Genomic DNA, 27,534 nt, shown 5'->3' on the forward strand with positions numbered 1-27,534 from the left:
ATTATTTGGATAAGCCTAAAGGAGGTGGATACAGTATAACAGAGCTTAAAGTCGGGTAGTCCCAAGCCTCCTGTGTCAAGGAGAGTTTATCATATTTAATTCTAACCAATTTAGGATGCCACAAGAATTTAGACATGACTCTTAGTACATTTTGGTAGAATTTCTATGGAATGGCAGAGAAAGTGGCATATAGGTGAAAAATAATTCTCGGTAAAATATTCAATTAGACCACACTAGCCCTTGACAGTAAGGACATACTGATATTTCTCCATCTATTAATATCATTTTCAATTTGTGACCATGTATTTAATAGGTTGTTCTTGAGGAGTTCATTAAAGTTAGGGGTGAAAGTTATTCCTAGGTATTTTATTTGGTATTTAGTTATGATCTCACTATCAGGAAAGTATAATTCTTTATGCCCTAAGGTATTTATGGGGAAAATATAAGATTTATTCTGATTTAGCTTGTAATTGGATATAGCCAAATATAGGTCTATGGCATTGAGTAGTTCTGGTAAGTCTGTATTAGGGTGTTCAAAATATAAATTTAAATCATCTCCGAAAGCAGAATATATAAACTTTATATTTGATATTTTAAGAATATGATGGAAGGTTTTTTGGGATATGTATAGGAGGTTCTAAATATAAATTAAAAAGGTAGGGCGATAGTGGGTAACCCTGCCTTGTACCATTGGAGATAGGAATAGGATTAGAAAGGCATTTGTTTATTTGAATAGTAGTAGAGGCTTTCTGGTAGAGTACTTTAATTATTTTTATGAATTCTGGTGGAAAGACAAAAGAGGGTAGAACGTTAAACAGGAAAGTTAGGTTTACTCTGTCAAATGTTTTACTTGCATCAGCAGTAAAGACGTATCTCGGATGTCTATCCTTATCTAGGAGTCTAATGATGGCATCTAGTAGAAGGGTGTTATCGGATGTTCGTCTATTTTACATAAATCCCATTTGTTCTTGTAAGATTATGGAAGGAAGAATGTTCTTCAGCCTGTTTGCTAAGAAGTGGGCTAGAATCTTAAGATCAACATTTATAAGGGCAATAGGTCTACAATTAGCTGGGTCTAATGAATCTGAGTTTGGTTTAAGGATTAGAATGGTATTTGAGTTGTTTAGACATCTATCAGTTATGCCATACTGAATTATATAGTTAAATACCCTCAGTAGAATTTTAGCAACCGGATCAGAAAACTTTTGGTAGAACTCCGCCGTGTAGCAGTCAGGTCCCGGAGATTTACCTGGTCTAATTTTATTATTTGCTATTTTGCTTTCTTCAAGGCGTAGGGACTGGGTAAATTTCTAAGATTAAGTAAATTCAATATCAGTGTTGTCACTCTTTGACCTCTCCAGTAATTGCTTTGCACTCTGTACTGCACATTCACAGCAAGGCCGTTTATCTGTGGGTATTTCGAACTACTAGTAATATGGATAAAGTCCCACTCTTTTGCAAATTTCTGAAACAATTGACTGGTAAACTGGGTACCGTTGTCAGAAATAACTTTGTGTGGACTACCATGGACTGAGAAATGAAGTTTCAGCTTAGTAATAACAGCACTGGACATTAGGTTAGGTAGCAAATTGATCTTAAACCAGTTCGAATAAAAGTCTACCACCGCTAAGTAATGCTGATTGTTCCACTCCAATATGTCAGTGGCTACTGTTAACCAAGGTAGTTCAGGAATCTGGTTTAGCTGAAATGGCACTTTTTGCAAATGTGGCTTAGTACTGTTGCATACTGAACAAGAAGAAAGCACTTTATCAATGTCTTTCGACAGAGAAAGCCAAAACACTAGTCCTCTCACACTTCTTTTGGTAGCTTCGGAACCTAGGTGGCCACAACGCAAAATTTGAATGTATTCATGTTGTAAGCAAGTAGGAATAATAACTTTAGGACGTTTGAAAATGATACCATCTTCCATCAGCATCTCATCTCTGTATGGAAAATAAGGTTGCACTTCTGGCAGTACACTAGATTGCTTTGATGGCCATCCAACACTGATGAAGTAGTTGAGCTTCTGCAAAACTGGATAAGTCTTTGTATGATCTCTCAGCTCATTAAGTCTCATGGAAAATAAAAAGACAGTTTTGTACCTACCATAAATGTAGATGTTCGAGTGTTCACCCTGCTGCAGTCATCACACTTGGGTTATCCTGCCGTCAGGCGGTCCCACAGTCGGCCCGAATTCCAAAATCTTGGTCCGGCGTCGGTTGCTGACGCTTCTTCCCTGACGTCAGTGCGCCAGGGGTATATAAGAGGCATCCGACGCCATTTTCTTCAGTTTTTCTTGCCCCAGATGTCTGGTGCCCCCAATAGGTAGGCAAAATATAAAATATATATATATATATACATACATACATATAGCTATATAAAAATAAAACAAAACCCTTAGGCACAAGCAAATACACCACAGAGGTAGTATAGGATAGAGTGGTAGAGATAAGTTCAGCTAGTTCAGAGGGGATGGAGGGAGGGTAACCTGGACTCCAGCAGGGTGAACACTCGAACATCTACATTTATGGTAGGTACAAAACTGTACTAAGTTCATCGTGTTACCCTGCTGCAGTCATCACACTTAGGTTGAATCCCAAAGCTAAGGATGGGAGGTGGAGTCAGAAAGGGTTAGAAGAAGCTAGTAAGCCCTGCAAAATTGCAGTGGCAAAACCAGCTCTAGTCTTAGAGTATAGAGGTAAGTGATGGTGTTTGGTGAAGGTGTGCACTGAACTCCAAGTAGCAGCTTCCAGAATATCCTTGGTTGGCACTCCCCTGAGAAAGGCTGCTGATGTAGCTGTAGCCCTGGTGGAGTGTGACCTAATGTTAGCAGGTACTGGTTTCCCATGATGTGTGTAGCAGAAACGTATGCAATGCCCTATCCATTTTGAAATGGTCTGTTTTGAGATAGCTTTTCCTTGTGATCCTGTAGCATAGGCTAGAAAAACCTGGTCAGTTTTTCTGAAAGCCTTAGTTTTATCCAAGTAGTAACGTAATTGCCTGTGAATGTCCAAAGAGTGCAGGAGTCTTTCTCCTTTGTTCTGGGGATTTGGGAAGAAGGCGGGCAAGTGAATGGTTTGGTTTAGGGCCACACTGGATACCACCTTTGGCATAAAGGAAAGATTAGTTCGTAGAGAGACTCTGTCTTGATGAAAAATGATGAAAGGTTCCACTGCCATTAGTGCCTGTAGCTCAGACTCTTCTAGTTGAGGTTATTGCTAGTAGTAGGGCAGTTTTCCATGAAAGAAATTTTAAGTCAGCTGAAAAAGCTGGTTCAAAGGGCGGCAGTGTAAGCTTTTCCAGAACAAAGTTGAGATCCCAAGTAGGTGTTGGAGCTCTCCTTGCCGGTCTTCTTAGCCCTCTGAGGAACTGTCTTAGGAGTGGATGTGAGAATAAAGGAGGATCCGTGCTGTAATGAGCTGAAATTGCTGAGGCGTGGATCTTAATAGATGAAAAGGAAAGTCCTTTGTGTAACATCTCAGTTAAATATTGTAGAATCTGAGGGATGTTTGGATCATGGGGATTTAGGCCTTTAGCCTGGTTCCAGGCACAAAATCTTTTCCATGTGTCTGAATAGGTTTTCCTGGTGCTGGGCCTCCTGGCCTCCAGAATGACATCCATAACAGCTTTGGATAAAAGTGTTGGCTGGTTGTTTAGGTAATTTGCCATGCAGCCAGGTTTAAAGTCTTGAGCTGGCTGTGTAGAATCTGATGGTCTCGCTGGGTGAGCAGGTGAGGAATTTGTGGCAAATTCCATGGTGGGCCATGTTCCTTTAAACTGGGTATCAATGCTGGTGTGGCCAGTCTGGTGCAATGAGTATCATTTGTGGCCTCTCTAATCTGACTTTCAGCAGTACCTTTGCTAGAAGAGGAAGTGGAGGGAAGGCATACACTGTTAATGTTTTCAACTGAATGAGAGGGCGTCCACTTTCCAAGCTAGTGGATGGAAGGTCCTTGTGCAAAATTTTTGAAGTTGGTGGTTGTGGGGGCTTGCAAACAGATCTATGTCTGGGCGTCCCCATTTTTGAGCTATCATTGCAAATACTTGTGGATCTAGTTTCCATTCGTGTGGATCCATGATGTTTCTGCTTAGGTCGTCTGCCAATGTGTTTTTCTTTCCTGGCAGGAATTGTGCTTGTAATTGAACCTGGTAAGACAGTGCAGTGTTCCACAAGGTCATTGCTTGCCTGCATAGAGGGTAGGAATGTGTGCCCCCTTGCTTATGTACCACATGACTGTGGTACTGTCCGTCTATTATTAGTTGTCCTGGGTGTAGAAGGTCCTTGAAAGCTGCTAGGGCATTCTGTACTGCTAGCATTTCTTTTTGATTGATATGCAGATGCCTCTGATCTGTAGTCCATTTGCCCTGAATGCACTGCCCTTCCATGTGTGCTCCCCAGGCATAGTCCGATGCATCTGTTGTCATAGTTTGCCTGGCTGTGGGTAAGGTGAAAGGCTGACCCTTGTTGAGGTGACATGCCTGTGCCCACCATAGAAACTCCTGTTGAAGGCAGGGAATGAGTGGTATCATTGCTTCCAAGCTGTGGCTGTGCTGAGTCCATACACTTTTCAGGTACCATTGTAATTTCCTCATATGCAGTTTTGCGAATGGTATTAGTAGTATGCAAGATGCCATGAATCCCAAGGCCTGCAGAATTTTTCTTGCAGGGAGTTGGGTCTTTGTTGCCATTATTCTGAAATATTGAAACAGCTGTCGTTGCTTGTCTTGTGTGAGATAAGCCATCTGGGCCATTGTATTCAAGCTGGCACCCAGGAATATTATGTTTTGTGAGGGCACTAGTTTTGATTTCTTTTTGTTTACTGTGTACCCTAGGCAACTTAGAAGGTGTTTGACAAATGCCAGATGCTTTAAAAGAATGTCCTTGCTTTCTGCTTGAATAAGGCAGTCGTCCAGGTATGGGTATATTTGAATTCCTTTGTCTGCAGTATGCAATTACTGGTGCCAGGCATTTTGTGAAGACCCTGGGCGCAGTAGATAAGCCAAACGGCAGTGCAGAGAACTGATAATGCGTTGTACCTGCAATGAAGCGGAGGTATCTTCTGCAATTTTGTCTGATAGGGACATGCAGGTATGCCTCCTTGAGGTCCAAAGTGACTAGCCAAGCATTCTTGCCCAGCATGGGAAGAAGTTGCTGTAGTGTTAGTATCTTGAATTTTGGTACTTGCAGATAGGTGTTCAGAATTGAAAGATCCAGAATGGGTCTCCATGCTTTGTCCATTCTTGGGACTAGGAAGAGTCTTGAGTAAAATCCTTGTCCTTGCTCCTGTGTAGGTACCTGTTGAATGGCTCTCATGTTCATGAGAGCTGTTAATTTGTTTTTGTGCCTCTGCCCATTGATTTGGTGGCAGGTTTGGCATTCCTTTGATCCTTGGTAAGGTATGAAAGTGGAATCTGTATCCTTGAGAGACAATGTTTAGAACCCATTTGTCTTTTGTGATGATGTGCCAGTTGTCTGCAAAAAATGCTAGTTTTCCTCCCAAGGGAGTTGCCAGGAGAGATTTGCTTGGTAGTTTGAGGCTAGAGTCATTGTGTTTGTCTTCTGCTAGCTTGGGGCCTGTCTTCTCCTCCTTTCTGGGTAGCAAAACCCCATTGGCGAGGTTTGTAAGGGCCCTGTGACTGACCTCTGCCCCTTGGGCATCTGTATTTGCCCCTCTGTGATCTGTCTGAAGCTGGAAAGGACCAGTTTTTTGTTGGCCAATTTCTGCTGAAACGAGGGGGTTGTACCTGCAAAAAATCCTTGACCGTTTGCATAGACTTTGCCTTATCCTCCATTTTCTTTAAAACCAAATAATACATCCTGCTGTAAAGGTGCATCCAATAATTTTGCTTTAACATAGTCAGGGAGGGTTTGTTCTTTTAACCAAGCATGTCTACGTATGACAGAGCCAGTAACAGCTGCTCTACAGGAAGCTTCCAATGAATCAAATCTGCATTGTACAATATGTTTGCCCACCTGTTCAGCTGCATGCAACAGATCCTGCATTTCCTTGAATTCAGGCTGTTCTGAATGTGTGCTCATTTTTTGTTTTAACTGAGACATTAGGAATTTTTGATATTTCAACATGTGAAATGGCAATTTAATGCTCTCATAGCCAGAGTAGCTGAGGTGTATATTTTCTTTCCCCATTTATCTAGGGCTCTGGAATCCCTTTCAGAGGGCACAGGATTTTTAGCCATAGAAGCTTTTGCTCCCTTAGGACCCTGGGAAATTGTTTCTGGGTCAGCTACAGGGCTTTTATAAAGGAATTTGTGCGAGTCAGGTACTCTGCAGAATCTGTCTGGTTTGGCTGGAGCAGGAGGAAGAGAGTCTGGATTTAAACTAGACTCCAAGTAAACATCATCCATAATATCCAGAACAGGAGGGATAGCAAGAGGTCTGTGCTGGGGTAGTAAAAGGAACTCTCGGAGCCTTTTCTTAGAATCTGAGTAATCCTGGCCTTCCCAGTGGAAATGTTCTCTCATGGTATGTAAAGTTTCCCCAAAGCAGTAGTCTTCAGGGGGAGATGCTGAGGAAATAGAGTCTTCAGCATCAGAATCTTCATAAGGTGGAAAAGTGTAATCCTGTTCTTCAGAAGAATCTGAGGAGAGAGAAACCTGGTCAGAGGATGCATAATCCTCCTCTTGTCTTGGTCTTTTATCAGGAGGGGGATGGGATCAAATCTTCAGCCATCTTAAGCATCTGTTTCTTAGGCATGGGGCCTTGAACTGTAGACTGATGTACAGTTTTCTTAGGTTTTAAAGGAGTTTTAAGTTTAGCATAAGATTTAATGGTCAGTGTAGTTGGGTCTGAAGACACCTTCTGCAACCGAAGGTGTTTCCACTGCACCGGTGTCTAGTTCTGCTCCGGTGTCAGTAGATGGCTGCTTCGGCCTAGTAGACTCCGCTTGGGAATCCGCAGCTGTCTGGGGTTCCAGTTCTGCGGTTGTCAGGGGCTGCGTAGGTGCCTCACTGAAAACCGGAGAACCGGCGACAGGCCCAGCTGAGGCCTCGGGGTCTGGCTTATTCCTAGGCTGCCTGTCCTTATCCTTGCATTTTTTATGAATGGCAGTCGTCGGCTGCCTCGACGGCATGATATAATTAAATTTCCTACCAAAGTAATGCTGTGCGAAGTCAAAACGGCGTTTGATAATTCGTTTATTAAACCTAGCGCAAAACCGACAACCTGTGACGTCGTGGTCTGGGCCTAGGCAAGGAATGCAATAGGAATGGAAGTCCTTATGAGGTATTTTCTTCCCACAAGAAATGCAATTGTTAACTTTTTCTGACATCGGACTGAAGCAAGAAAATATTCCCCAATGGGGTACTTAGCTTTATTGAAGACTTCGGACTGAAATTCAAATCGAAAATCTCAGGTGTCGGCCGACCGGCACTTGCGAACTGCTTCTGCTTCGGGCACCGCGCGGCAAGAAAGACTGGAGAAAATGGTGTCGGATGCCTCTTATATACCCCTGGCACACTGACATCAGGGAAGAAGCGACAGCAACCGACGCTGGACCAAGACTTTGGAATTCGGGCCGACTGCAGGACCGCCAGACGGCAGGATAACCCAAGTGTAATGACTGCAGCAGGGTAACACGATGAACATCTATGCATTTCCATGACATCAAAGTCAAAATTTTCTGCATTAAGCTGCTCTGTGGTATTTCTGGGTGAACTGGATAAGGTATCAGAGAGATAAAGAAGTTTGCCTTTTGTACAGACCATTCTGAAGTTGTATTTTTGTAATCTGAGCATTTATTTATTTTTATTTTTATTTATTTTTTTGTTTTTTAACTTGGGCCTGTCTCTGGTCTATACATGCATTTCAGCGAGGAGAGGAAAAGAAAACCATCCACGACTTAATCATCTACAATACACAAGACAAGAACAAACAAATAAAAATACAAAAATCAAACCAAAACCCCCAGGCCAATTATATATAAAAATAAAAACAAAAAAAAAAAAAAAAATTTTTTTTTTTTTTAGTTTGAGAGTGAGAGATGGATTAATACACAAAAAAAAAAAGACTGAGAGGCAATCATTCTTTGTAATCTTGCTGGAGGTGTATGCATAGGCTTTTTTGGAATAGTGACTAGAAGTTGATTATCAGTTTCTATTTGGATAGCTCGGACGTAAATATAATCATGGATCTTCGAACATGCAAACGCAATTGTCAAAAGTTCCTTTTCAGTTTGAGCATACTGCATTTCTGTTTGGGTAAGAGCTCTAGATGCATAAGAAACAGGTATGCCCTCTTGAAGAATATCTGCACCAAGACTGAACTTTGAAGCATCACAGAAAAGAACTACTGGCTTGTGGACATCATAGTATCTCAATGTAGGCGGACTGACAATTTGCCTTTTGAAGTTATCAAACACTTTCTGTTGTTGTTCCAACCATGACCAGGCAACATTTTTGCATGTCAGCTCTCTTAAAGGTGCAGATAACTCACTAAAGTCAGGGATAAATTTGCCCAAATAGTTAACCATACCAAGAAAACGCTGTAGGGCTTGGACACTGTCTGCAGCTGGCATCTCAAGAATGGCTGCTTGTTTGGAAGGGTCTGGTCATAAACCTGTACTGGTAAAGAAATCACCTACATAAGTAACTTCTGGTAGCCTGAAATTACATTTCAGAGGATTGAGCTTCAAGTTCACTTCACGCGCTCTGTCCAGAACTTTCCTGAGATTTTTGTCACGCTCTGCTTCACCATTACCTCCAACCAGTAAATCATCCACTATTATAGCACACGGATAACCCAAAAAAATTTGCTCCATTGAACACTGAAAGATTTCACTGGCAGAATTTATTCCTAAAGGCATTCTGAGGAATCTGTATCTACTAAATGGTGTGCTGAATGTAGTCAGTAATGAAAATTTGCGCACCAGCATTACTTGCCAAAATGAACTCTCTGCATCCAAGACAGAAAAAAAGTGGCATTTGGCATGAGGGTGGCAACCTCCTCGACTTGTTCATGTCTCTTGGGTCAATGCATATTCTGCTTTCATCCAAACTTTTCTTATGAGCAGCTACCATGGAAGACGCACACTCAGTTGGTTCTGTGACTGGACAAATCACACCTTGCTGCACCATCTTGTCTAACTGGACCTTGACTTTGTCCTGCATAGCTATTGTAACTTTACTCGCTGGTCTGACCACTTGACTGACCTCTGGGTCTACTTTCATGGAGTACACAAGTGGACGTTTCCCTAGCTTGTCATCAAAAACATCAGCGTACTCTCAGAAAACAGCATCACTGAAGTTAGAACTGGGACATGTGCTAACATGATGGACTTCTTTGGTAAAATAAAACAGTTTCATTCTTAAACTGTCTCTGAGCCCCAATAGTGACTGCACAGGTCTTCTGACTACATAAAATTCCAAGCTCTAACTGTTCCCAGCTGAACAGCATGAAAGCACTACTGAGCCTTCGTTTTGAATCTTTTCACCTCCATAAGCGGCAAGCTTCACACATCTGGCCAAATTTAGTTGCTCACCAGCTCTAACTCTAGCAAATGTTTCTGCTAACATCACATTACACTTTGAATCAGTGTCCACCTTGAGGTCCATGGGTTTACCATTGATCAGAACAGTAAAAAATGCTTCATTCTTTGCAAAAAATCTACTGCATTAACCTCTTCACTGACCACTGATTCACCATCTACATAGAAAGAAGGGTTGCAGCTCTCTACATGATCAACTTGCTTTTTTGAATAACCTTTCTTAATAATCGGATGAGGCTTGCTTGACTTGCAAAACTTTTGAAAGCGATTCCATTTTTTTACACTTGTGGCACTGCTGACCAAATGCTAAGCACTTCTCTCTTTTAGACTCATGATTGGCACCACAATTATGACAGTTAACAATAAGACCTGATTTGGGTTTGCTCACCCTTATGCTGCATTGAGCATGCCCATTTTGCTGTGCTAGTAGAACTTGCTACAAAGTTACAGGTCGTCCCTGGAAAACCTGCAGGGGCTGCAGCTGCCATGTGCTTAGGCCTGCTTCTTTTAGCCATGTGCTGCATGCTATCTACGCTTGCTCTACAGGCTGCTGAAATCATGCTCATCACTTGCAGGCATATTTGCGTGCCTTTCTGTGAGGTCGTGGATTTGACAAATCTCTATAGCTTTGCTCAACGTTAAAGCACTGTCACAAAGCAAAATCCTTCTCACTGCAGCATTATTAACACCACACACAAGTCTGCCCTTTATTAACTCATCTTTCAAATCACCAAATATGCATGCTTTGGCTTTATTTCTCAAGTCAGTGATATAAGCTGCAAAAATTTCACCTGGTTTTTGGTCTCTTGTATAAAATAGGTGCCTCTCTAATATAACATTTGTCTGGGGGTTGCACATTTCTCTAAATTTACGTTTTAAGTACTCGGGGTCCTTTCTTGATTCAGCCTGTACAACAATATGGTGATTTTCTCCTTCTCCTGCATACACTGCTGGTACATACACAAATGAACGCTCACTTTCAATGGCCTCTAACCCAGCTAGGTTAAGCAAAATAAATACCCTTGCATTGCATCTTTGTCAGAAAAAGCTGCATGTATGAAAATATATTCCTGTTCAAATACTCTCCAGTTCTCTGTAATACTATGGTCAAAGACAAGTGGACTGGGTCTGCAAACTGTCTCTGCCATATCAACACATACAACAGTGAAGGTGCTTGAAATTATATATGAGCATGCACACATATAAATATGCCAGAACTTGTAATTATGCCCAATAGCACAACAGACTCTCTGAAATAACTGCACTTTGTCAAATAAGTCTCCGTAGCACAAGAACACTTTAAAATCATTGTATTTTGCGAAAGCACCCCTTTTCAGTGGAAGAAATACTTCAAAATGACTGTACTTTATGAATAAACTGTACAAAGCACAAGAAGCTCAGAGTAAAAAACACTTCAAAATAAATAAACTGCATACAGCACAAAAACATTCCAAAATGGCTGTACTTTGCGAAATAACTCTGTACAGTATAAGAAACACTTTGAAATGGTGGCACTCTGCGAATAAATGTACAGAGCACAAGAGACGTTTTTCGAAATGGCTGTACTTTGACTGCACTTTGCAAAATAACTATACTTCGCACACAGCAAACACTTGGAAGTAATTGCACTGTAATAAAGCACACACTCTACAAACACTTTAAACACACTGTGATACTTCAAACAACACTAGTTATGCCTTGAATGGTTTCGGTCAATGCAAAATAGTAGTTTATGCCCAAATACGGTCTACTAAAAACATGCAGTTGCCTTGCTTATTTAGCCCTTTTACTGTACTCATTATGCCCATTTAAGTTCTTATCATGCTCATTAAACTTTTCCTGTGCTTGTTTTACTTTAAACATGCTCATTATGCAAATTGGAGGCAATTCTGAACCCCATATAAATATTTCTGATAACTTTATCATATCAAATATCATGGTTTCGAACATTTTGTTTAATTAATAATACGTTTTGTGCCTTTTGTTTGATTAATGAGTTTTGTGCTACTTGTTTGCTTAATAATGCATTTTGTGCCTTAGGAATGCTCCATTTTATTTCCTTTGCAAAATAAATCATTTGTGCAAGTTTTGGTTACCTGAAGTTTGTTTCTGGTCCTTTTTTATTGTTTGAACACTGTATCTCTCAACCTGCTCAATATACCTTCACTTTCAACTCTGCACCTCTTGGCTTGAAGAAGTTGCACTCTCAATCCCCGTTCTGACACTATGTCGCTCGTCCGGTCAGGATAAAACAAACGAACAGCTGTGGGTTCGGTTCAAGCAGCTTTATTACACACAAACACATCAGGACTGAGGCTTAGTAACATAAACAGACTGACTACCACATTCACACATGCTAACACTCTGGCTGTTCTCTCAAAATGGCACTGCTGTCTGCATGTGCTCACTATTTATATAAACATGCCTACATGAAATGCTTCTTAAAGGTACAACACACGCCCTGTTCTATATGAATATAACTTCTTTACCTGATGTTGTCCTCTTCATTCAGTCATTAACCTGTGGGACAGAGTCCCCAGCTACAGAAACCCAGGGTGGCCCTAAGGAAAGGTATTCTGGAGCACAGCAGAGCCAAAGGCACTCCTATTACTGAAAATGATGCCCAATTTATAAAAAGTAATGAATGTATGAGGATTCAACTGTGTAGCAGCCGAACATATGTCATCAATAGATACTCTAGACCAAAAGGCAAGAAGTTGCCATGGACCTTGTAGAGTGGGGTCCCTACCAGCATCTCGAATGCTGACAATATCGAATTTGATATTGTCACATCGAAAATGCCAAAAGGGCAGAACATCGAACGGGTAAATGGAAATCTCTGTAAGGGGAGATTTCCATTTACCTCAATGTAGTGTGGTCTCGGAGTTGGTATATTTAAGTAGCAGGGGGTGTGGGGGGTGCAGGGGGACCTGCCCCCCTGCCTACACCCTTTAGTTTTTTTGTGGCTGTTTTTTATTTATTTATTTATCGGCATTCGAAAATGTAATAGGTCGATCATTTCAGTTCGACATTTAGTGATTCGACCTATTACATTTTCAAAATGTTGATATAGACCTGTAGAGTGAGCTTTAATCTGACCAGGTACAGGGATGTTCTTAGAAAAATAAACAAAGGAGATACAGTCTTTTAACCATCTCACCAAAGTGGTCTTAGTAACTGCTTCACCTCTTTTAGTGTTTGAAAAAGATATAAACAATTGTTCTGATGTCCTGAAATTCTTAGTTCCGTCTAAATAAAAATGTAATTGTCTATGCACAGCAAGTAAATGGAGAATGTATTCTCCCTTATTTTGAAAGTTTGAGAAGAAAACACAAAGGTTAATGGAGTGGTTGATACTGGCCTCTGTAGCAACTTTAGGCAAGGAGGACAAGATGGTGTGTAAGATTACTCTATCTTTGTGAAAAATATATACAGGACCTTGTAGGAAAGGACCTGTAACTCAGAGATTCTCTCTGCTGAAGTAATAGCCACCAGAAAAATCATCTTTCATGACAGAAACTTTAAATCTACTGTGGCCGCCGGTTCAAAAGGGGGCAAACCAGGGCCTGCACCATAATGGTCAAATCCCAAGGGGGAGTAGGATCTTCAATAGGAGAACAAAGTAGAAAGATACCCCTAAGAAAAGCTTTACAACGTTTTTATGAAGCTAATGAAGAACAGTACTCTTCTAAATGAAAAATGGATATCGCAGCTAACCGAACTTTGACAGTGGAAAAACTAGCCCCACTGTTAACAGGTAAGCTAAAAATCCAAAACCACTGGGGATGAGAGCTATAAAACGATCTGTTTCTGTTGGGCCCATATGGAAAACCTTTTCCACTTACTCTTAGAAGTCTTCCTGGTGGAGGGTTTATGGGCAGAAATCAAGATCTTCTGGACAGGGGATGAAAGCCTAGGATGTCTGGCCATCATTGGAATTGGAGAACCCAAGTGGTTAGTTTCAGGCCTTGAAGGTCTAGGTGAGGGTGCCCCAAGGGGTGAGATAAAAGATCTGGAGCTGGATCTAGTGTCACCAGAAGGCAAATCAGGCAAACTAGAAGATATCAAAGATAGGTTAACCAGACTTGCTGAGGCCAAAAGGGAGTAACGAGGATCACCTTCCTCTTCAACCTGAATGCCTTCTGCAAAAACTTGACAATGAGGGGCAATGGGGGAAATGTACAGAATAGACTGGGAGGCCAAGCATGGACTAGAGTATCCCTTGGTGACCGTCCCATAAGAGGGATCAAGGCAAAGTACCTGCTGCATTTGTTGTTGAGAAGGGAGGCAAAAAGGTCGCACCAGGGTTGACCCCATCTTTGGAAGATCATGTTTGCCATGGAATCTTCTCAAAAGAGGGGGGGTGAGACCTGGTTCCTCCTTGTTTGTTGATGTACCAGACCTCTGATTATATTGTCCGTCTGTACTGCAATAATCGCTAGAGGAAGAAGGCTGTGTAGCTCTTGCAACACCAAAAGAACTGCTCTCATCTCTAGGACACTGATATGCAAGTTGGTCTCCTGGGGCATCCACTTGCTTTGAACTGTCAGACCCAGAAAATGCCCCCCCGCCCCCCCATCTGGGAGGCATTCGTGTTCAACATGGGGTTTGGAGAAGGAAGAATGAAAGGTCGTCCTTGAGTAATGTCTGCAGAGTGAAACCATGACAACAGAGATTCTCTGCATACTTGGGAAAGTCTGATGGGAAGGCTTAGAGGAGTTCTGTGTAAGGAACACTGAACTGCTAATGTCCATTGTAAGATTCTCATGGGAAAACATGCTGTGGGCAAAAGGGGTACTGTGGCCACCATAGAACAGAGAGCTCAGACAATCAAATTCGCTAGGGGGTTTGATATGGCTAGAATTTATTTGATGTGATGGCAAGCCTTGATACCTGATCCACTGTAAGATAAGACAGAGAAAGTGTTGTGTTCAGATGTGCCCCTATGAAATGCATCACTTGAACCGGTTACACCTGGGATTTCTCCAAGTTCAGAGTTGTGACAAGGTGTGGAGCCAGCTGTAAAAGATAGTCCCTGGCCTGAATCAAATGATGCCTGGTTGGAGCAGTCATGAGCCAGTCATCCAGATAGGGGAATATCTGGAATCCCTGCAGCCAGAGAGGAGTTGCAACCACCACCAAACATTTGGTGAACACCCTGGGGGCTGTGGTGAGACCAAATGGGAGTGATCTGAACTGAAAATGACTGGCTCCGAGCCTGAAATGAAGAAACCTTCTGGAGCGCTTGTCCATCTTGATGTGGTAATACACATCCATCAGATCTATTGGGCACATCCATTCATTCATTCTCAGTAGAAGCAGGATGGACTGAATCATCACCATCCTTAACTTTCTGTTCTTTACCAATTTGTTTAGTGACGCCAGGTCCAGAATTGGCCTCAGGTCCCCTGTCTTTTTTGGGTACCAAAAAGAACCTCAAGTAAACACATTATCGGGAGGGGGGAAGGACCTCCTGGAGGACTCTTTTTCACAACAATTTTAGACTTCTATGGTTGCATCCTCCCTCTGATTGGGTGGGACATCGGAGAGGAAAAACTTTTGTCTTGGTGTCTCTAAAAAGGGAATCAAGTATCCTCTGGATACAATCCTTAGCACCCATTGGTCATTCATGATGGCTTCCCAGACTTCGAGTTGCAAGGAGAACCCCCCCCCCCCAACTGCCTTCAGAGGAAGGCAGTCAGGCAACCATTCAGGGATGCTGGAAGGGTATGTCCAAGGAGGCCTCTCAAGACCACATACATGGGCAGTGTCTACCATTATGGCCATTTCCCCCTCTGCTTCTGGGGCAAAATTCTCTCCGAGAATCCTGAAAAGGACCCTGATATTTCTTGAACCACATCTTTTTACTTCCACGCTGGTTCCTGGAGAAGCACCTTTGTAAAGTAGAAAAACAGATCCCCATGGTAGACAGGGTCTTCCCAACTTTCTCACTGCAGGAGACTGTGTCTCGAACAGTGGGTCCAAATAAGGTCGATCCATCAAAAGGTGCACTGACGAAGAACACCTTGAAAGTTTCCACAAAAATCACACAGCTACAACATCCAGGCATGACGCCTTATGGCAAATCCGGAACAGGCCACCCTTGAGGTACCCTCTGCTGCATGGGATATCAGCCTCATGGACAGTTTAGACAGGTATAGAACAGTGGCCATTCTGGAGGAGAAAACCTTCTGATCCTCTGCAGACATTGACTCCGGGGTAGAGCTAGACAGTTTCTTCACCACATCCCTGTGTAATCTCGTAAAATGGGAAAGATAGTTTAGCACTCCCAAAGAAAAAAGTGGCTGAGGCATAAACTCTTACCAAATCCATCCAAAGCCCTAGACTCGCTGTTATGGTGATGGACAGAGGAGCTCTGTTGGGCCAGTTCCTTTTTGGTGGCTGCCACAACAACCATGGTACAACCAGCATACCTTCAAAAAAGGTTTGTCTTGGGGAGAACTCAAGATTTTGTCTGCACACTTGGGGTTGGGCTCTACTGTGTCTGGTTCCTTCCATGCCCTAGAAGACACCAACTCAATCACCAGGTCTGCAAGAGGAGACACCCAGGATGTAGATGGGCTGGACCCAAAAGCCTCCAACAGCACTGTTTCCTCAGGGGAGGGGTTTTGGGAAGACCGCCCACCTCTTTGGTGGAGGATCTCTAAGATGTCTCCAAAAGAGACATCATGCGGTGGAGATGTTGGGGGCCCTCCCATTCCTCAAAATCAGTGTCCATGGTGACAGATTACTCAAGGAATGAATCTGCCTCCTCTTCCACAGTTTTTTCAGAGGAACCTCCTCTGTGGGATGCTCAGGTGCTGGAAGACCTCTGGGAGCCCACAGATGGGACAGTAAGGTGGCTTCCTGGGACCATCTGTTCACGTGGTAGAAGAGAGGCCTCGGAGACAGATCCAATGCGGACAGAGAGAGATTCAGCAGGAGTGAGAACCGAAGGTCTTCCTGAGTGGGAGAGGACCCTCTCCACCACTTTAAAGGCAGACGGACTCCAAATGCCTGACTGCAGTCCTCCAGAGGCCAAAGCTGCCACAGCAGACATCCCTCGGGGGCCTTGGGCCTCCCACTCCAAAGGGGGTCTCAGAGCCGAGCTGTTGAACACTGAAGCTCCGAGGGAAAGTGACAACTCAAAAAACTTCAGAGTCAAAGTCATCCCCCCAGAACCAACGTCGAGGCGACGGCTCCAAGACACACTCAGAACAGACACTGTTGGCACCAAATGGTCAGGGAGATAGTCTGAGGTGAAGATGTGATCACTATCTGCTCTGGCACCTCTGTTCCCTGGAACAATGAAACTGATAACTCCAAAACAGGGGGCTGGATTGGAGAAGGAGCCACGGGACAGAATGGAGAAAGCCTCACGGATCGAGAGGGTACAGAGCAGGCAAAATTCCCATCTGAATCTGTACTTCGAGAAATTGCCTCAATCTACCAATGCCCCTGTCTGACAGACTCTGAGAAGACCTGATGGACGAGGATGTGGAATGCAGGATCTGGAGATCCATTTTGGAGAGGTCTCCCAGAGCATAGCTCTCTGAGCCAAAAAGCTCTGTCCTGAACTAGGAACCAAGGTCTGGGGAGGAGAGAGAGTCGGAACAGGAGGAAAAGGTTCTGAAGCCTTCGGTTCTGATGGTTTTGGCACCTTTTTCAGAGACTCTGGCTGAGAAGACAGAGACCGGTCGGGAGGATGCTTTCTAGTTTCCAGGGCATCTTTTGCTTTCTAGAGGGGTTTGAGCCCTTGAAGAAGAAGGGGAGGAAGACTGATAATCAATTTGTTTCGTCAATCCGCCAAAAATCAGGGGTGGAAGCCTACACAGACTGGACAATCACTACTTAAATGAGAAGGCCTCCAGCAATAAACGCACTCTCTGTGGGCATCAGATAAGGGAATCTTGTGCTCACAGAAAGTGGGCTTCTTGAAGCCTGAGGGCTTATCAGGCCTGTCCGAATTAAGATTCAGACATAATGAAAAAGACTTTTTTTTTAATCAGAGGAAAGGGCAAGAGAAGGAAAAGAGGGAAAAGGGCTATGGAGGACAGAAAACCTGAGTTCCAATTACAATTCTACTACAGAAAGCTAAAGAAGGTAGGGAGAGAGGTAATAGATAAGGAAAATAATTTTTGGCTTAAACTGACTGTGAAAAAACGCAATCAAAAGGATGAGCTTAAGAGCACTGAAAACCTTGCTGCTTGTTTGATGGGCGGTAAACTAGATCTGAGGTAATTTGGGGGAAGAGGAATTATGAGTAGGGAGGAGGAGCTCGAGCTTTGAATCTCAAGTTACTGAAATGGCCGAGTCGGTTCCAAAGGTTGGAGCACAGACCTTTGCAGGTTAATGAAAGAATGAAGATGACAACATCAGATCTGATAGCTGAACTATAAAGCATAAGGCATATACTCCACTTTAAGTCATTAACATTAGAAGGACACTAAAGGAATGAAGAGTAACTACATAACACAGCCATCTAGATTAATGTCCTTGTTTACGATACAGCTACTTTTGTCAAAGTAGAGAGGTTTGAAAAATAAGATAAAACTATGAAAGGCATGGAAAATAGTTCTTTCTTTCTTGCATTTGTAAAATCATTAGTTATGTGTTTCCATTAGAAAAGGGTTTCAGTGTGAGACAAGTCTACTGACATAAGCAATTAATTGAGAGGTGTGAAAGTGTGTTCTGAGCAAACTTTTTCATACATCCACAAAGTTAATAGCTGATTTTTTTTTGTCATTACCAACTGCTTTTACTTGGACTGAAGCAGTCTACAGGTGCAAGCAAGTAATAACGAGAGGAATGAACACTGTCAGCTTAGTAAAATGCAGAAGGTACCATGTAGTTAACATTTAAGGTATACTGACAAGCAGTTCAATGAAAAATAAATGAAGTTGGAAACTGTGGGAATGGAATAAGTTATACAAGTAGCTGACTTCCCAGCAGCTTTTAGTAGTTTAATTTAATATACAATTGCACAATTCGTTTTACTAATTTAAAAACAACCAGTGCACCTTTTCTTAGGGCTTAAATTTAGTATTTACTGAAAACATGCAAGCTGTTTTTCACATCTGGGAGTGGAAAAGAAATAAGAACAAACAACAACTGGTATAAGAGAGAACACAGGCTTCAACACTTGCTTTATCACAAGTGATTTTAATTTTAGAACAGGTAATATCTGTGAGTGCAGGCAGCAAATCAGAGGCAATTGCTCCAATCTGAAAATGAAGTTCCAAAACATGACAGAAATACAAGGGAAAGATATATGGGGTAATATCAGTTATTTAGAGGGGTTGACAAAGGTTAAAGTATTACAGAATAAGGGGATTCTCACATAAGAATAGGAGTGACTGCAGAATGCTAAAGGGAAAATAAGGTATTTACATAAAAATACACGAGTTTAGAAAAGTTGCTGTTAAACAACCAATTTTAATAACTACATCAAAAAATACTTTTAACACAATGAATTAGGTAAAAGAAAGTAGAAAGTGTTTTCTCCAACCTTAGATAGCCTATAACAAGAAACATAACCAGAGATCCTACAGAGATATTAGATATTTCAGAAATTTTATGAATACTTGTATAACACAGAAGAATGCAGAAAACAAGAAAAGGCACACATGAAAATATTTTTGGGCCACTTAATTATGTCAAGGTTACAGGAAGACAATGTTCAACAATTAATAATGAAAACTGGAAAAGTTCAGATGAAAACGGTAATACATACAACCATCAGGGAAGTCTGCAGGAATACACTGTGTTCATTTGGAAGTTTGGACATTGGTATGGAAGAAAATTTTAAAGATCTGGAAGGTTTTGTTTAACAATTTTAAAGGGAGTACCACAATTTTGGAAGCAAGCTGTGATGGTTGCATTACCCAAAAGAGGATAAAGATCCCTTAGAGTTTCATTTAGTGCGTTCTCAAATTTCAAAACCATTATTACAGTGTTTATGTCTGTACTACTTGAGAGAATACCAAAGGTAGTCCCAAAACTACAGCTACAGATCAATGTGGTTTTGTGGGAGTTGGAGTCAAATACTTGTCATCATTATGATCCAAGTTGAAGCAGAGTGGAAGAAAATGTCATTATTGCTGGAGATCCTTTATGCACACAAAGCATTTGATAAAGTCATTGGAGATTTTATGAGAAAGGCAATGGCAGCATTTGTGTTGTCTAATACAATAATAGAGTTACTTAAGAGTACATATGAAGGATCAGAGGAAGAATTAACGTGGGAGAGTTTCCCTTCCAACAAGCTGTGTTTGAACACAGGAAACATGCAGGAGTGTCCTCTGTCCCTTTTATTACCTTCTTTATATTTGCATCACTTGAAAAATAAAATAAGGGACTCATAGGTTTATAGGAGGTTACTAGGCTAATGGCCCTAGGGCCCCTTACAAGCATAGCCAAGTTCAACACTTGTTCCCTTAAGAGTCTAGAGATATGGTCTATGTTATAAGCAGATCTAAATCAGCACCGACTACCCCTATCCAAGAGGGACACAAGTGAAACCCCTGGGGTGAATTTACGGTTTCCCATCCAATCGTCCAAGTTACTCTTAAAAAGGGTTAACCAGGGGCTCTGTTTAACTGGTACTGGAACTTTATTCTCTCTCCAGCAAGTCCTTTTGATGTCACACACTAGGTTAATGTCCCTAGAGCGAGTGAATTGTGTATCATTTGACTTACGAATGTGCAGCATTTCCATTAAGGCAGGATCAGAAGTTGCTCTGTATGCAAGGCACAGGTCGTCTTTGAGTAGTCTACAAGATACAGAGTACAGTGACAGAGATTTCAGTCTGTCTGCAATACACAAGATGTGCTGAAAACCCTGAATTCTCTTTCTGAAGAACCTTTAGGGTCTCTCCAGTTGCTGAAGGTGCCTATTTAGGTACATACCAAAGGAGACATTGTACTAAATGAAGTATAAAATAATCCAAGCAATGCTGATACTACACAAGTATCATCATGAAAGGTTTGTTTGACCTGAAAGCTCTGTTTTATTAAACACTTGTTTAATATCAGCATTGCTTGGTTTATTTTATGTCTACATCTCTCACCACTGATTGGCCTGACGACGGAGGAGTACAGGGGGGGTTATAACCTCCTTTGTTCTGGAAACTATACCCTTGCTTATGACGTGAGCAATGTAGAAGATCTTCCTTAGCACCGTGAAGACACGGTGATAAAAAGTAAGGTTGCTGTCAACTTGTGTGCCCAAATCTCTCTCAAAAAGCCAAACAGTTGCAGAACAAAGCTTAGTTCATAAAGCCAACGCTAAATGAAGTATAAAATAATCCAAGCAATGCTGATACTACACAAGTATCATCATGAAGGGTTTGTATGACCTGAAAGCTCTGTTTTATTAAACACTTGTTTAATATCAGCATTGCTTGGTTTATTTTATGTCCACATCTCTCACCACTGATTTAGAGATTAGGGTGTTATTAATATGGTAATTTGCAGGGACATCACCTTTGCCAAAGGGAAAATAACGCATTTTTTTGCATTGAGTTTAAGACCATGACTTTGGCACCAATCATAGGTTTGTGCAAGTCCTTCTTTGTAGAATGTTGATATCATTTGGGGAATCAATGACTGCTCCCAGTTTGCAGTCTTCAGCAAACTTTGTCAGCCACAGACCTTTTGTTTTTGCCTGTACATCTGCGAAGTAGAATCCAAACAATAGGGGACCAAGCAACAATCCCTGTGGAACACCACTGGTAACAGGTCTGCTGGTGGAGGTGGAGTTCCCTATTTTAAGTGTATGTGTTGTCGGCCAACCACTTTGCAACCCACCTGACAGTATATGGGTTGACCCCCAGCAGGGCGAGTTTTTCAATGATGCCTGAGTGGGGGATTGAGCTAAAGGCCTTGGTCAAGTCTAGGTAGGCCATATGCACACATCTGCCTTTATCCAGGGCTTTAGTGACAGTCTCAAAGAAGTCTACCAGGTTAACAGGCAGGATCTCCCTTTAACAAAACCAAACTGGGTCAGGTCAAGTGTATGAAGATCTCCTATATCCTTGTTGATAAGGTCCATGATGATTTTCCCTACAGCCTTGCTGATAAGGATGGTTAGGCTAATTGGTTTACAATTCCCAGGGTTGGTGAATGCACCTCCCTTGTGCAAATGAATGACAGTAGCGGTTTTCCATTCAGCAGGGAAAAAACAGTGCTTAGGCTGTGGTTGAAAAGGGTAACCAGTGATGTTGCTAACTCCTGTTTTAAACCATTGAGAACGTGGTATGGGATGTTATCAGGTCCCATACAGGCTGTGTTTTTGGCCTTGGAGAGAGCGGTTAAGAGCTGTTCTTTAGATACACTAGGTGGAGAATAGGTCATAGGAATGTTCTGCTGTATATGTGGTGGGAACAGAAGGGAGAAGTTTTTCAATGAACCTATCTGCTAGCAGGATGGCTATTTCCACTGGTTCAATATATGTGGTACCATTCCCTAGCAGTTCAGTGCAAATCTGGGCTTTTCCTTTAAGGTTTTAGATGTTGCTGAAGAATTTATTATGGTTATCCTTAGCTAGGGATGCTACTTTAGATTCATAGATAGCTTTAGAGGACTTTACAAGATGTCTTATTTTTTTTGTTCATGCTGAGAAGGGTATGCTTCTAATTCTGAGATTGTTCCTTCTTGCTCTTAGACAACAACTTCTTCCTCTTATTATATAACCTGTTTATGGCAGATGTCCACCTGGCAGGCTTCCATTTTCTTGAGGACCTTGCTTTGGTCCTATCCAGAACTTATGAGTCAATACAATTGTATAGATGTTTATACAATGCATTGCTTTATATCTCAGTATAGGTGTCCTTGCCGTCAGGGGGGACATGAGCTTTGAAGCTATTAATTCCTTCTCATAAGAGGCTATAGTTGGCTTTGGAGAAGTTTTTTAGCCTAGATGACTACACAAAAGATCAAAAGCTTCAATCCTCTCAGTATCTGTATGATAGAAAGATATAAGCAATCAAAATGTTTTTAGTCCCTTTAGTTTTACATAAAAGGGAACAATATTTTTATCAAACAGAGAAGAAGTTGTGGATGACAATTAATGAATAGTTTATGGAATGTATTTGGGAGGGAAAGAATTAAGTTGGTTAAGTTGATTCTTCCCAAGAATACTTTAGAATTATACAGTTAAGGATCATATAAATAACGCCAGCAGAAGGTTATAAATCAATGAGGAAAAGGGGTGATGATGAAAGGGGGGGGGGTCAAAAAATAAATTAAAAGTAGGACTTTGGATGGTCTTCAAGGAGAATAACAAAGAATATTACATTCATAAAGTAACAACAACATTCTAAGAAAAAAGCCAACACAAGAATGGAGAAAGGAGATCTACAAGTATGGAGTACTGCAAGTAAGAGTATAGAAATCAGGCTAGAGGAAGCTGGAGCTTTCTGGAGAAAATTAACAAAAAAGGTACTGGGAGCAAAAAGCTAGAGAGGGAAAGTAACAGAGGGTGGTGGCCAAGCAGAAGTTTAAACTGCGGGTTACAGACTACCTTCCCTACCAGGGATTGGTAACCGTGTACAGGCAAAGATAAAGGGATAGGGGGTGCTAAAGACCAACTATGGTAGAGTTTTTAGCGCTGTCTAGAACAGAAGGTACTGTTACAAAAAGGCCACTTAGTGGAGTACATAACATTTTGCATAACTATAAGAATCAATCACAGGAGGTTAGCAAAGATTGAGAAGGAAATGGAAACACAGTTTATAAAGCACAATGGGAGGACATCTGCATGGCTATCAAGTTTACATCAAAGTCCAGAAGGTTTAGGATGTTTGTTTGCAAGTGCTTGCATAGGTGCTTTTATACACTAAGCAGACTTCTGAGAATTTTTCCTCACATAGACAATAAATGCTGGATGAATGATGGGAAAGAGTTAACTGTAATAATGTCTTCCGTCACTTTAACAAGTTGACAGATTTTAAAAATTCCCTGCTTCCAGCTCGGTCAAAAATGTTAGAGGAGCAAATGGTTTTATCTAAGGAAATTTTTAATTTGAGCTGGGATACAGGATCTGAATTGCCCAGACAAAGTAAGGCCTTACTAAGTTTAAACTATTGCCTTTAAAAAAATCAATTACTTAAAAATGGAAATCAAAATCTAAACCAACTGTAAAAGAACTACTGAATATTTCATGAGAGATAAAATAACTGGAAGTGGGATGTTTAGAAAAGGGAAGGAGCAACTTGCACAAAAATAAATGGGAATTAACTAAACTGTCAAAAGATGTATAATATGTGAAAACAATGAAAAATCTTAATTATGGTTTCCCTTGTCTTCCGTTAATGTGCAAGCAACTATATAACTGTCTACAATATGATGATAAAGGAGTTTTAAAAAAACTATTTCAGCATAAAGGTTACAGTCACATCTGAGCAGAACAACTACGGGTTCTAAAAGCTAAGGTAGTAAAAGGTGTGCATTCTGTTTCCCAATTTGGCTAAGATCATGGATTCTTCATCTGGGGAACAGGGTAGAGCACCTGATCCTATCATTACTAAAGGAGGGCCTAAACACGGTCTGCTCTGGATTTTCCCCCACTTACACAGGATCATAGGAGGTTACAACGCTATAATTTCAAGCCTAGCCATTTTTTCCCACTGTAATATCACAGATACTCGATTCAGTACCCAGGTTTGCATTTAGTAATGACTGCCCATGTCCAGGAGGACATGGGCAGTCAAGGTCCTATACCCACTCTTCCTGCTCTCTGGGATCATACAAAAATCTGCCTGGTGTTTTTTAAATATTTTTTTCTGGGCATGAATAACTTTGTTAACTCATGCCACTTACTTTTTGAAGATTAACTCAAAAACTTTATTTTGTAAAGGAGGCCTAGATGAAAATTCCTCCTCTGAAACTGTGTCCAGCTGCAAAAAAGGGATATCTTGAGCAGGGAGTAATCCAAGCTCCTAAGCCTCACCCACCTCAACTTTCAGAATCTGAATAAGAGACGAGTGAAGGTTCATAGGTGTGTACTAGGCTAATGGCCCTAGAGCCTTTACAAGCTTAGCCCATAGGATTACCCTGGCAACGTGCCACATCACCTTAGTTCCTAGTGCCTCTGACGAGTAGAGCCACTGGAGTAATCCCGGGGTGAAATTTCTATTTCCCATCCACTCATCAAGATTTCTCTTAACGAGTGCCAGTGAGGTGCTTTGCTTGACATGTATGGGAAGTCTATTCCACAGCAGGGGCAGTCTCTGGGTTATGAACCTGTCCCTCCAGCATGTTCTGTTGATTGTGATAATGAGGTTGAGGTCTCTAGAGCATGTGGTGCGGAGGGACTGGGATTTCTTTAGCTGTAGCATTTCTAACAGAGCTGGGTCAGACATGGCTTTGTAAATCAAGCAGAGATCGCCTCTAAGAAGGCGATATGAGACAGAGAATAGTTGGAGTTTTTTGAGTTTGCCCATATAGGACAAGTGTTTACGGCCTAGGATCCTCTTTGTGAGGTACTTTTGCGGCCTCTCCAGTTGTTGCAGGTGTCTTGTGAGGTACATGCAAATGGGGCATTGTACTCTAAGATTAGCCTAAAGAGGAAAGAGTAGTGGGAGACAATGACCACTTTCTTCCTGGATGCAAAACCCTTAGTAATGAGATGTGCCACATAGAAGGACTTTCTGACCACAGTGGCAACGTGGTGGTCAAAAGAGAGGTTGCTATCAACCTGTGTTCACAGATCTCTTATAACGCCTTCTGTGTTCAATGGACTTCCATCAATGTGGTAATTCAAGGGAACCGGGTTTTCCCCAAAGGGGATGAAGACACATTTTTTGGCATTGAGCTTAAGGCCATGGTTCTGACACCAGTCGTTGGTCTCATTAAGGCCTTTCTGTAGGATGTCAACATCACTTGGGGTGTTAATAATAGCTCCCAACTTGCAATCATCTACGAACTTTATCAGCCAGAGACCCTTCGTGTTGGCCTGGACTTCAGAGAAGTAGATACCAAACAAGAGAGGACCCAGGACCGAACCCTGTGGGACTCCACTCGTGACTGGTCGGCAGTCTGACTTGAAGTCAGCTACTTTCACACTGTGGGTTCTATCTGTGAGCCAGTTTGCAACCCACCTAGAGATATAGGGGTTGATGCCTAGCTTAGTAAGTTTTTCTATGATTCCTGAGTGGGGAATGGTATAAAAGGCCTTGCCCAGATCAAGGTAGGTTGTATGGACCCACCTTACCTTCATTCACAGCTCTGGAGACTGACTCAAAGAAGTCGACCAAGTTGAGCAGGCATGATCTACCCTTCACAAAACCAAACTGTGTAGGATCCAGAGTTTGGAGATTCCCTATATCCTTGTTTATTAGGTCCATGATGATGCGTTTCAAAGCTTTGCATATCAGACTCATCACGCTAATGGGGCGATAGTTCCCGGGGTCTGTAGTCGCTCCACCTTTTTGGAGAGGGATGACTGCAGCAGTGCGCCATTAGGCAGGGACAAAGCCTGATTGAACAGGGCACACAGGTTAGGTGCCTGCACCAAAGGTAAAGGGAATACTTTCTTTTTGTATTTTGCTTCACGAAAGATGGAGTTGCGGGGGCAGGCTTTTGAGCAAGACAGCAAGTTTTAGACTATAATTATAAATATTCAAGAAGCCTAGCTTGAGCAGTATGTTGTTACCTCTGCCCATACAATCCTCAGCTGAAAAGATCATCCATGATTATAGTCCATATGATTCTACTTTTGGAAGAAGGAACAGCTGAATGAACAAGTGACATCAAGGAGAGGCACTTCACTTTACTCCTCAATAACTTCTCTAGGAGGGCTAATTTTAAAAGTGTTAAGACAGTGTCACAGAATGGTCTCATACTTTTTTTCCCTTGTGTGTTTCCAAGAGTGATATTCTAAAAAAATACATCTTTGAATAAGATCCTGTCCCTTTCATCTTAGAAAAACTGAAGACAACACATTCATTGCATCAGATGTGGCCAGACTGGTCAGCGTTATCAAAGACACCTCTACTGGTAAAATGAAACAGATTACCTATTTCCATATATAGGGAATGTGAAGCACTCCAAGCAGTAAACTTTGTGTGGAATGCATTATGCATATCAACAATGGTCAAGTTAAAGTGTATTATACCCATATTTTTTTACAGTTTGCTCTACATTGTTCACAAACCAAAATCTGGAAGATTATATTCCCAGAGTTTTCTCAACACTAAAAATCAAAGAAAGGCTACAACATTTCTATTCCACTTGAAAAATATACCATGCACCAATTTTATGTGAAGGACTTACACGCATCACGGTACACATTTCCATACTATGAAGGCACCACCCTATGCTTACAGCAAACAGAAAGAAATTCTAAGACTTCCATTTCCAGTGTTTTTTTTTTTTTCATACCTGCTACAAGTTGTGAAGCTTCTTTAGCCCAGGAACCATTTTCTTCTCCATCCGCATCTTTGTAGATTAGTTCCCCATAATAAAGAGCGATTGCCAGTTCCATAATGCGTATAAACATTGGGAGTTGCTGATCAGTAATGGACAGCTTCAAGCTTTCAACTAGTGTGTGAATCTGTTAAAACAGAGCACATCAAAACACATCATGTGAAAACAGTTTAGGAGTCAAATTAAAACACCTTCTTTGACGATAATCTCAACTTTGATGACTCAGTCCATCAAAAAAAAGAGAAAGTATACATGCGTTATCACATCACCAAAATGCAAAAATGAAACTGTCAAGGGCAGAAATCATATGACGAAGAAAAATAACAGAAAAGTATGGAGACTCAAAGTAAGCATCATGCCCAACTCAAAACATAGATGTGGAACATAGCAGAAATACTGGCAAGTTAAGAAAATATTTTTCCATTTTATATGAGACAATGCATGAGTGGAAAGTGGCAAATGTAACAGCATTCATAAGAGAAGTTACAAAAAGAGAAAAGGATTTATACACCAGACAGTCTGACCTTATCCACATTATATTTAGGAAGAAGAATGTTAACTACTTTGGTGCATGTTTAGAGGGGCGTACGGAGGTCAAATAATTA

At 41.6% G+C, this 27,534-nt stretch overlaps 1 protein-coding gene across 1 annotated transcript in view; it reads right to left on the reverse strand.

Annotated features, from left to right (window-relative positions):
• The window catches only part of VPS13B (vacuolar protein sorting 13 homolog B), a 5,424,989-nt gene that overhangs the window by 4,824,816 nt on the left and 572,639 nt on the right, over positions 1 to 27,534 (reverse strand). The window contains exon 7 of the mRNA XM_044065647.1: positions 26,885 to 27,056. Coding sequence (XP_043921582.1) covers positions 26,885 to 27,056 — 172 coding nt within the window. The remainder of the gene's footprint in view (positions 1 to 26,884; positions 27,057 to 27,534) is intronic.

Source organism: Protopterus annectens, chromosome 3.part0 (assembly GCF_019279795.1).
Source record: "Protopterus annectens isolate FY-2018-M chromosome 3.part0, PAN1.0, whole genome shotgun sequence".
NCBI lineage: Eukaryota > Metazoa > Chordata > Ceratodontiformes > Protopteridae > Protopterus > Protopterus annectens.